The sequence below is a fragment of the Crocuta crocuta genome, unplaced genomic scaffold (genome assembly GCF_008692635.1).
Source record: "Crocuta crocuta isolate KB4526 unplaced genomic scaffold, BGI_CrCroc_1.0 scaffold127, whole genome shotgun sequence".
Classification (NCBI taxonomy): domain Eukaryota; kingdom Metazoa; phylum Chordata; class Mammalia; order Carnivora; family Hyaenidae; genus Crocuta; species Crocuta crocuta.
The window spans coordinates 2,157,662-2,169,431 of record NW_027532008.1 but is presented as its reverse complement, the minus strand read 5'-3'; the positions used below and the strand labels follow the sequence as shown (position 1 = coordinate 2,169,431).

The following is an 11,770-nucleotide window of genomic DNA, read 5'->3' as shown; positions in this document are numbered from 1 at the left end:
ACAGTGATTCTGTTCCTCACCATCCCTGTAACTGAGACAGGAATTAAGATCTTCATTCTATTTAAAACAGGAAATGAAGTTAGACCTGAGCCTTTCTTTTCTATATAAGCCTAGAGTATCAACTGATTTACAGTTTCAAGTAACCATCACAAGCACCAAGATACTGGTGCTTGATTAGTTCCCCAGAATCAGGAAGCTGCTTGTCTAACGTGGACTCAGAGTAAGGATGCCGGAAGGATCGGCTATAGCTTCAGGGTCAGACAGCCAAACGCACATCTCCACAGCGGGAACGGTGACACCAATGGGACTGTGTTACTTGAGGACCAGAAGAGAAGGATCTCACTCCCCCAGACTGAATTCTACAAGAGGTCAATGTTTTTTCTAGCTTATTTATTTTTGAGACAGAGCATGAGCGGGGGAGAGGCAAAGAGAGAGGGAGACACAGAATCTCAAACAGGCTCCAGGCTCTGAGCTGCCAGCACAGAACCCGACACGGGGCTTGACCCACGAACCGTGAGATCATGACCTGAGCCCAATTTAGACGCTTAACCGACTGAGCTACCCAGGCGCCCCCACAAGAGGTCAAATTTATCCGGTCAATTTTTGCTCAAAATGACAATCACCACACACAATGGGATTATTTGTTGGATGAACAAATGAATGAATGAATGATGTGATAGGTAGCATCATTTTGGTGAGTCCTCTTTCTTGCTTTCTGTGGCTGAACACTTCCCTTCTGTCACTAAGCCTGCAGCTGATGGTTTTGTTTTGTTAAACTCACTTCTCCATTACCAGAAAGCCTAGTGAGGTCAAATGGGTACAATTCTGGAGCCCCCATTGATGGAAATCAAATACTCACTTTATCGAGGCTACAGACATGTGCTGCAGCTGGTTCTTGAGCTCCTGAAAGTTTAATCCTTCAGGTCTTGGACAAGCCTTAATCAAATTCAGCACCTGAAGAGTCAAATGGGAAAGACTTCAGCAACTACTCTGAATCAACTCCCTTATGTAAACCCGCGTCCCTTTATAACAGAGAAGTCAGTCAGGTACTTAGAAAGCCTTAGCATCATTAAGGAAGTAACAGATTGAGGACTCTCCTGAGTCCTGAATTTTTGGAGCCACTCAGTGTTTACCTGGTTTTGAGCCACAGTGAGGCCATTTGCCGGTATGGAGCTATTCCCACCAAAGTTCCCTGCTTCACTCATTCCTGGATTGCCGATCAGTGCTCTCCCTCCTAAGGGCTGAATTAAGAAAGAAGTTTGCAACATGAGAACACTTGCCAACTTAAAAAACAGTCCTTGTTATTATAAATAGCTTATTCATAAGCAGCCCACAAAAAAGAATGTAAGCAGTTTTCCCAGTAACGACGGCTTACCTTGGAAGGGATAGCTATCATCGTTAATGAGTGTTCGAAGGAAGGTAAAGTGACCGACCCTCTGAAGCACATATCAGAGAGAAAGGTGCCTCCTGGCTCATTCTTGTTTTTGCCATGCTGAGGGGAACCAGAGGAAAACTAGCACCGAGAAGAAAACTGCCTGGAGATTTGCTATAATGGTGTCTTTCCTTGGTGCTTAATCATTTAAACTTGCATGCATGTTCACCCACTCATTTATTTACCTATTTTGGGGTATTCCTACCTTGCACTTGACTTTATTATTATTAAAGACATTTTATTATTGAAGTATGGTTAACACACAGTGTCATATTAATTTCAGGTGCACAACATAGTGATTTGACAATTTTTTACATTACTCGATGCTCACCATGATAAACGTCCTCATCACCTATCCCTGCACAATGTTACTACAAGATTATTGACTCTATTCCCTATGCTGTGCTTTTCCTCTCCTTAACTTATTTACTTTATAACTGGAAGTCTGTATCTCTTACTTCCCCTTCCTCCCCTCTCCCCGCCCTCCCACTCAAGCATTTGTGGTCACCTAGGCATGAAGCATGACAAGGAGAGAAAAAAAGTGCCCATCACTCTTTTGTTCTATTTTTAGCACCAATTTTTAAAAATAATAGACGATAATCATTGTTTCCATTTTCTTTCTTAGTCACTCCCCAGCCCACCACTATATGGACTCTAAATATAACTGGGAGTGTCCGGGTGGCTCAGTCCAACTCTTGGATTCAGCTCAGGTCATGATCTCGCAGTTCGTGAGATGGAACCCTGAACTGGGTTCTGCACTGACAGCACGGCGACTGCTTGGGATTCTCTCTCTCCCCTCTCTGATCCCCCATCCCAACTCTCTCTTAAAATAAATGAATAAATTTTAAAAAATCCACACACACAAAACTCCCAAAAACTTTAAATATACCTCTGAAACTGTTCTCACCAAAATCAGCAATGACTTTTCAAGTAATATACCCAAGTCTCTCTCAGTCCTCCTAAAACTTGACTTCTCACAGAAAGACATGCTGATCACTCTCTTGAAATGTACCCCTCTCTAGACTTCTTGATATTATATTCTTCTGGTTCTCTACTTACTCAAACTATACCTTCTCAGTATCCCTTACCAGTCTTCTATCTCCCAAAAGGCTGATCAATCCCCCAGGATTCTATACCAGACCTCATAGACCACAACTCCTTGTTCCCAGTCATTGACTGGTTATGTCCACCAAGCTCTCTCACAGACTTCCGAGTAAAATTACATCCTTCCCAAACCTAATTGACCTGCTCTATTCCAAACCCAATGTCAGTAAACCCAAACGCAATGCTGCAGACTTCATTTGTCTGAGTCCATTCATTCACCTCCCACAACCTGTCACCACAGCCTGTCACACAATCTTCAGTGTAGCTCAAGCCCAGTCTCCTCACCCTGGCCTCCTGACGGCACCTTGGCCGCTAAGTCTGTGCTACTCCAGTCAACCCTTCTCTTTGCTACCAAATTAACAGCTTCTGAGCATGTCCTTCCTCTGCCAGAAAGCTTTCAAGTGGCTCCCCCTGCCTGTGGAAATAATATAAACCTAGACCTTTGAGACCTACCACAACTTAAGACGTCAAAATCTCTGTTTTATTCTTGACCATTTCTTTTCTTTTTTCTTTTTTTTTTTTTTAACATTTTATTTCTAGGGGAGAGAGAGAGAGAGAGACAGCGTGAGCAAGGGAGGGTCAGAGAGAGAGGGAGTCACAGACTGAAACAGGCTCCAGGCTCTGAGCTGGCAGCCAGCACAGAGCCTGACGCGGGGCTCGAACCCACGAGCCGCGAGATCGTGACCTAAGCGAAAGTCGGACGCTTAACCGACTAAGCCACCCAGGCGCCCCATGACCATTTCTTTTCAACACACTTCCCTCTCCAGCTGCACCTGGACTTCTCGTCAGCTGCAAACACGCCTCTGATCTAAACATGCGGTTCCCTATCTGGAACGCTCCTCCCTTCATCTGCCTCGTAAACACTGGCTTCTCATCCTTCAGGGCCAACTTGATTGCCACTGCCTTTGCAGAGCCTTCTGACACACCCCAAGCCAAGTTAGCCATGTTCTTCTTTCTTGGCTCTCACACGTTTGGCCCATTCCCTCTCAGAACAGCCATCATGGCGTTCTCCTGTCACTTTCCTCCACAAGCCCCTTCGTCTTCACGCAGGGCCTGGCGCAGTCCATGTCCAGTCCAGGTTTACTCTACTGGACTGAATAAATAAGGATGAGAGAAGATCAAACACGGTAAGTACCCATAACAGATGAGCACTGTGGAAATTCATTAGGAGAAATCCCATCCAGTCAGGAGACTCATTCATTTCATAAACATTCATTAAATGCCTATTGCTTTGGGCGCCCGGGCGGCTCAGTTGGTTAAGCGGCCGACGTCGGCTCAGGTCGTGATCTCACAGTCTGTGGCCTCGAGCCCCATGTCGGGCTCTGTGCTGACAGCTCAGAGCCTGGAGCCTGCTTCAGATTCTGTGTCTCCTTCTCTCTGCCCTTCCCCTGCTCACCCTCGGTCTCTCTGTCTCTCAAAAATAAATAAACATTAAAGGAAAAAGCCCATTGCTTTGAGGTTATAAACAAATAGTGATCACGGTCCCTCTCGTTTTCAAGCTAGATGCCTTCACATTGCCTGCTGGTAAAACAGAAGCCTCACATTTTATGATTCAAGACTGAACTGAATACAATTTCTTACCCAGATCCTCTGTGTGGAAGGGTCTCATGTCCTGCTTCCGGTAGCCCCACCTCATGTATCTGTTAGGACTTGGTTTAGGCATCACCTCCTCCAAGGAGGTCTTTCTTTTTTTAAGTAGGCCTCATATCCAGCGCTGAGCCCAGCATGGGGATTGAACTCACAATCCTGAGATCAAGACCTCAGCTGAGATCAAGAGTAGGATGCTTAACTGACTGAGCCACGCAGGTGCCCCTACATGGGGTCTTTCTTGTGTCCAGATCAGGATAGTAAACCCTTCTCTGGCTCCACAGCACCCTGTGTTTGCCACTTATGCTGCTCTCACAGCTTAAAGGGATCTGAATCTCCAGTGCTCAGACTCCAACTCTTTGAGAGAAAGGGGATTTTTATTTACTTAATAAAATTAATTAAAAAAATACTTTAAATAAAAAGTAATTTTATTTACTTAAAAAAATTACACCTTTAATAAAGGGTGTAAAATTATCTACACCCCCAGTTTTCATTCCCTAACTACCCATCAATTGAAAAGCATTTTTATGACATACTTGATACATACATATATGTCATTAAGTATGGTAATAAGATAAATACGCTTAAGTTTTTACAAAAACTTTATCTTTGTTTATGTTTAAGTAATCTCTATACCCAATGTGGAGCTTGAACTCATGACCCCAAGATCAAGATCCATGTTTCTAAATGGAACAGGAGACCTTTCCCATCACCTTCCTTGACATCAAGGCAGCATTCTACAGTTGACTGCACTCCCTCCTTCCTAAATATACTCTTTTCAGAATCTTCTACAGAATCACATTTCCTGGTTTCCTCCTGCCCTATTCATAACTTCATTGACTTCCATTGGCTCCTCTTCAAATTTCTAAAGTTTAGTGTGTCCAAGAGTTCAGGTCTCTGACCTCTCAAACCCCCAATTATCCCCTCTAATCCAAGGCTTTAAATATCACCAACATGATGACTCCCCAGGTTCTACCTCTAGCCCTGACCTCTCTCCCCCTTGGATCCCAGTTCTACATATTCAACCATCTATTCTGTTCTCCACTTGGATATTGCACCGGTACCTCATATTTGGGAATTCCAAACAGAACTCTGTATTTTTACCTCCAAATTTGCTAGCTTCATCTGGTTGCCAAGCCCCGAACCTAGAAGTTGTCTTTGAACCCTCCCTCTTTATATCCACTATGTAACTCACCAAGAAGTCCTGTCAGCTCTACTTCCAAAATAGGGCAGAATCCAAACACTCCTTTATTCCAGCTGCCGCTACCATTCCCAAATCAGTTCTGTTGCCATTCTTGGAGCCCCATAGTTTACACCCCCTACAAGAGCCCAGCCCAAGTGAATTTTTTAAAAGACTGACTGAGCCAGCCAGGCATCCCTCGGTAATCGGACGACACTTTAATACAAGAATCAAGAAACCCTCTGTGTGGTCCTAGATGGACTGGCCGAATGGGATTCACTCAGCAGAAAATAATGTTGAGAAATTTCAATATGCAGCAAGAAAAATAACTTTGGGGCTAAAATAATGGTGCATCACTTTTCCTATTTAGCCAACAGGTTAGAAGAAAAGCAGTAAAATTGAAAACCCTTGGGGCGCCTGGGTGGCTTAGTCGGTTAGGCGTCCCGACTTTCGCTTAGGTCGTGATCTCGCGGTTCGTGGGTTCGAGCCCCGCATCGGGCTCTGTGCTGGCTGCCAGCTCAGAGCCTGGAGCCTATTTCAGAGTCTGTGTCTCCCTCTCTCTGACCCTCCCCTGCTCACGCTGTCTCTCTCTCTCTCTCTCTCCTAGAAATAAAAAAAGAGTCGGGTGCTTCACCCGCTATTTAAAAAAAAAATTGAAAACCCTCCTAGTGGGTTTTTTTTTTTTTTTAATGAATATAATCTTAGAGCCAAGTGCTCAGCCTCTAATTATTATGTCTACACTTGAAGGTTGTCTTAGGCCTCAGCCTTCCAAGTCAGTGGGGTCAGAGGAACTTGTAATTCTGAGAGAAACAGGAGTGCCCCCTTTGGAATAAAATAACATGGCGAAGCTCACGAAGAAAATGTTCTGAGGATGGAGTGAGACCTTTCTTCTGGCTCAACCTTCAAAATGTCAAGAAAATCAAAGCCCCGGCACAGAATCTGTGTTCTTTCGGAGAAGAAGAAACATTCTGAGAGTGAAGTCGCTCACCTGGCTGTTAGCTTTGCTCAGGATCATGTGTGCATTGACTACTTCCAGCATGTGTGTGGTGAATTCGTTCATATCCTCCAGGGGCATGATCTTGAAGGCTACCAGGCTTTTTTTGTTCTATTAAAATAAAGAGAAAGATGTAAATAAAGCAGGAGCACATGCGTATCAACTTCAGGTTAAAACACTGTGGCACTTTTCTTGGTTATATTTTGCCAAACTGGAGAAAACGTGTTATATACTTCAAAGTTCTGACTTAAGGTTAATCCAAATATAGTCATTAATGGGAGAAAAACACCCAAAGCTAGAGCTCAGAGCTGTTCAGTGACTTGCCCAAGGCTACACAACCAGGCAGAGCATAGTCTGACCGTGAATCCTGTGTCCTTCCTTTTACCCCTAGAGGAGGCCACAGATGGCAATTACGGGCAGGGATCCTATTCCCTTCCATTCTATTAGTTTCACATTATGGTCAACACCCGTTATTTCTCTTTGAAGAGAATAATGAAATAATTTCAGTCTAACTCCCATTTAATATAAAGACTTGGTTCAAGATGAAGTATCCTAAACTCTGACATGAATCCAGAAATTGCTTTGTGCAAATATATTTTAACTATGATTTTTTTTCTGACTTTACCTGAAAAGATCTCAGATGGCCAGCCACTTTTACGTACGTTTCTGGAGGAACCACTGTGTTTTCACTGCTGGCATCCTAAAAGAAAAAATACAAACACATCACACGAAGGTTTTAAGGATGTTGGTGAAACTCTGAAACTGCTAAATTATGAGGGCGCCTGGGTGGTTCAGGCGGTTAACAGTCCAACTTCAGCTCAGGTCATGATCTCGCGGTCTGTGGGTTCAAGCTTTCCACTGGGCTCTGTGCTGACAGCTCAGGGCCTAGAGCCTGCTTTGCATTCTGTGTCTCCCTCCCTCTGCCTCTCCCACACTCATGCTCTGTTTCTCTGTCTCAATAAGTAAACATTAAAACAAACAAAAAAAAAGATCGCTGTTCTAAAAAACAAAAGAACAATAACAACAGAAAAAAAAAGCCCGTTTTCACGGAGTTTACATTCTAGCGCCGCCTGTCCCTTGCCTTTTAACTTTGCTTCTAAGTATAGTGAAGTTTAGAACACTTGAAACTTTCATGAAACCAAATGTACTAACTTTTCATTTGAGGGCCTCTGCCTTTGATATCTTGCCTGTAAATTATTCTTAGAGTAAGAAATTAAAAAGTGAGACGAAAAAAGTTCAGCATCTCCAAAACCCCAAAGTAACCCCACCCTCAAACAGCCGCTTACATCTGTGTCAACCCACTGGCGAACGTCCATGGGCGCAGCTGTCATGTCATCTACTTTGTAAACAATGTTGGTTGGAGCCTTTTCCGCGTGCCTGATGATACCCACAATAGTGACCTACATCAGAGGGAAGAAAAAAATAAAAGCTTGGTTTTCCCGGAAACAAAAACACCATTTATGTAGTTTTAAATAAATTTTACTTCATTCTTCGTACGACTAAGGGCCTCTCTCACAAATCGCCTTACTCACCTGTGAAATCTCAACATTCCCAATTCTGAACACTTCGTCAACCAGAGTGGCAGAAAGCAGCTGAGAGATCGTACAGGGCACGATGTGCTGGGCTCGGGCTCTCTGCAAAGAAAAAGCACATGTAAATCCAATGAAGGCAATAATAAGTACCAATATAAGTATACATGCCAAGCACTTCGCATATGTCATCACAGTGAATCTTCAGAATGAGTCTCATTATCCTTGCTTCACAGAGATGGAAACCAAGGTTATATAGCTAACAAATGCCACACTTCGGAATCCAAACCAGGTTTGCTGGACTCCAAAGCTCCTGACCAATGGAGAAGTCTATGGGGCACTAGGGATGCACCAAAATGAACCAGAGTGGGGACAGCATAAGGAAGGATGACCAGCTCCCAGAACCAAACTTAAACTCCTGTTTTAGAACGAAGGCAAGCTGGAGCTGGCTCTTCAGGTCACCAATGACGTGAGACGGTATTTGGAAAGGGTTTGAGAAATGGCCAGGGGAGACAACTTTGAAGCCGCTCTAAGGCTCGTGATAAAATATAGGGGGCGCCTGGATGGCTCAGTCGGTTAAGTGTCCATCTTCGGCTCAGGTCATGATCTCACAGTGCGTGGGTTCGAGCCCTGCGTCGGGCTCTGTGCTGACAGCTCAGAGCCTGGAGCCTGCTTCGGATTCTGTGTCTCCCTCCCTCTCTGACCCTCCCCTGCTCACGCTGTCTCTCTCTCAGAAATAAATAAAACATTAAAAAAAATAAAAAAAAATAAAAAAGAAAACGTTAGAAAACGTTAGAGGTATAGCTTCCTTAAGAACAGATGTTCTGACAATCAGATGGAAGTTCTGGGGAGAATGGGATAAGGGCTTGGCCACACTTGACATCTTAAAGGGAAAGGACAGGATGTGCTGGGCAGAAGATTGTGTAGGAAGGACACTGAAATCCCATCTAAAGGCAGCCCACCAACAGTGTAAGCTCTTACAGTCACCCACCACTGGCCAGGGCTTGTCTCGTGGCACAAAGATGAGAAAGATGGGGTAGGATGTGCTCACAACACAGTCCTACCTAACAGAGGCAGGGATGCAAACAACAAACCTGGTCTTGGCAATATTCGAGAATGAAATGCACTATGTGGGATCCAAGGAAAACATACTAGCATTTTCAAGAGGTAGCATTTGGGCTCTACCTTGAAGTATGGACACGTTGAGAGTGAAAGAACAGTGAGTAAGGGACGGGCATTACAGGCTAAGGGTAAATACGCACTCTCACAAACTCACAGAGGAAGTAAGTACAAGGAAGAAAACGCACATGGATTAAAGACTGGAGTTCTTCCTGTCAGAAATCAACAACCCAAGAGCTGTTTTACACGTAAGACAGAACATAAGGGACTCCTGGCATTCATGGATTTAGAAGTTGCAGCTTTGTCTGGAGGTCCATACGATACTAGCAACATTTCCTTCTGCTGAAGCACAATTTTGAATGGGAAGCCTTGCCAGGATGCTATAAAGTGAGCCCTCCAACTACCAGCGCATGTCACAAACAGTGGCAGTTAAGCGTGATTATGTTAAGATTATGTTAAGATTAAGTTAAGATTATGGCTCTATCACTCAGGAGTAGTGTGTTCTTGGTCATGATTTTCAACTCATTTGGATCTTAGTTTTCTGTAAAACTAGGAATGATAAAATCCCGAAAATTAAGTATATGGTGAAGTACCTAGAATAATACCTGGCACAACGTAAGCACTCAAAAAATGCTAGCAATTATTATTTTAAGAAATTTTTTTCTTACGTTTATTTACTTTTGAGAAAGAGACAGCATGAGCGGGGGAGGGAGACACGGAATCCAAAGCAGGCTCCAGGGTCCGAGGTGTCAGCACAGAGCCCAACGCGGGGCTTGAACTCACAAACTGTGAGATTATGAACTGAGCTGAAGTCAGATGCTTACCCAACGGAGCCACCCAGGCGCCCCCCAAAAATGTTAGCAATTCCTATGTCAGCTAGTGTTTCTCCCTGTTTATATCTGCAACAGCTTTGACTAAGGATGTAATGGAATCAGCGATACTTTTCAATTTTACTTTATGGTATTTCATAGGTGAGGATACATGCGATATTAGCACCTCTTCTGTAAAATGAGGAGATCTACCTTTCAAACTGTAAACAAAGCATACTGTATATAAAAATGCTAATGTTTATCTCTATGTGAAGTATGTATTCTATAAATATTATTCCTCAGGTAAAAAAAAGTTGCAGATGGGTCATGACTGAGTTGTTAGTAATACCTCCAAATTCATCTCCAATCAGAGGTACGTCTCGTTTTTTAACAAGCACATATTATGGGCCAGGAACTGGTTATAAGGAGTTCCTGGTATGTTCAAAAAAGATTCACAGAGAATGTGCCAGTGCAAGTATGGTGAATTTAAAAAATAATTATTTTCTAGTTGACTACAAACTATAGGTTACTTAAAGATGAAACCACCATCTTTAAGAGGAAAACATGACCAGTACTGAAAATTTCACATGATTTAATAAGGTGTGACAGGTTTACAGTAGACAGGGAACATTCCGGATGGGGCGATTATCTAATTTACTGTGGAAAAAGCACTAGATTGAAAAACAACATGATGTGGGTTAGAAGTCTCCAGCTTCTAACCATCATCACTCTCTGAAAAGCTGTCGAGGGATCCTGAGATAAAAATTCTATCAACTGGAATGAAGAAAATAGTTAAGCTCAGAAAAGATGAAAAACTAATGATCTATCTTTTGTTTCCTCCTTCACAACCTCAAGGAAGACAAAGAGTACTGGAGTCCCCTCTGGTCTTCCTGGGAAAAAGAAAAGTACAGGACAGAGAGGCTGCTAACCAGATTCTAGATTTGCTCAGCATCATGTGTGCACGGTCTAGTTCCATTTACTTACTAGCTATAGAAGTTAAGGCAGTCCTTTATAATCTCCCAGACCCTCTGCTGCCCAATGGAGTAAACAATAAATACGTTATGGGATTATATGACATAGTTTGTATGAAAAGGATCAAGCAATGTCAAATGTATGGTCATTATCAATGAATTCTTTCCCACCGACACACAGTCCTGAACTAACAGTTTAGGTAAAAGCTTATCAACCCATACCAAAAACACAGAACTTTCCAATACTGAATCTTGACACATGTGAATGACACCTAGACAGTAGTCAAATCAACCTTGGATTTAAAGGATGAAATCAACAGCAGTTGTTAAATGCAAACTCATTCCTGAAAGAGCGAATAACAAGCATTTGGACAGCTATTTACAGATCGCTTTCCTATACATTACCTTACCTCTCCATTCTCAGAACCACCCTCAATGTAAGTAGTACCAGTACCATTATCAGATGAGAAAAACCAAGGGCCACAAGGTTCAAGTTGCTGCAGTAAAGTCAAGGGCAGTAAAAAGTGGATTCTCAACACCATGTATTCGGGCTCCATCACTCATGTCTTTTTTAATAAAAATATCTGGGACCATTTATTAAAAGGGACTACGGGGACGTCTGGGTGGCTCAGTCGGTTAAGCGTCTGACTTCAGCTCAGGTCATGATCTCACAGTTTGTGGGTTCGAGCCCCGCATCGGGCTCTGTGTTGACAGCTAGCTCAGAGCCTGGAGCCTCACGCTGTCTCTCTCTTTCTCTCAGAAATAAATAAAACATTAAAAAAATTAAAAAACAAAATAAACTCAAATAAATGGTGGACGTGAACTTAGGAAAAATTTCATTTTTTAAACCTGCAGCACTTAATTATAAGATTCAGTAGGACAGTAATTGGTAATTTACCAATCAGTTCTTGTTTAACACTTTTCACCGCAGGGCATTTTCTCTGAGGGATGAGTTAGGAGCTTCAGGACAGAATGAAATAAAACAAAATGCTCTTTCAACCTACTGATTTCTTTTCTGCCTGTGAAGGTGTCGGCGATCCGAAGC

At 43.0% G+C, this 11,770-nt stretch overlaps 1 protein-coding gene across 2 annotated transcripts in view; it reads right to left on the bottom strand.

The window, feature by feature from the left end:
- Positions 1 to 7,912, bottom strand: part of RPA2 (replication protein A2) — a 10,985-nt gene extending 3,073 nt beyond the window's left edge. For both annotated transcript variants that reach the window (XM_077775518.1, XM_077775519.1), the window contains exons 1-6: positions 7,830 to 7,912; positions 7,584 to 7,697; positions 6,923 to 6,997; positions 6,292 to 6,408; positions 1,134 to 1,241; positions 860 to 954 (exon numbers count right to left, since the gene is read on the bottom strand). In XM_077775518.1, coding sequence (XP_077631644.1) covers positions 860 to 954; positions 1,134 to 1,241; positions 6,292 to 6,408; positions 6,923 to 6,997; positions 7,584 to 7,628 — 440 coding nt within the window. In that variant the 5' untranslated portion in view covers positions 7,629 to 7,697; positions 7,830 to 7,912. The remainder of the gene's footprint in view (positions 1 to 859; positions 955 to 1,133; positions 1,242 to 6,291; positions 6,409 to 6,922; positions 6,998 to 7,583; positions 7,698 to 7,829) is intronic.
- Between the last annotated feature and the right edge of the window lie 3,858 nt (positions 7,913 to 11,770).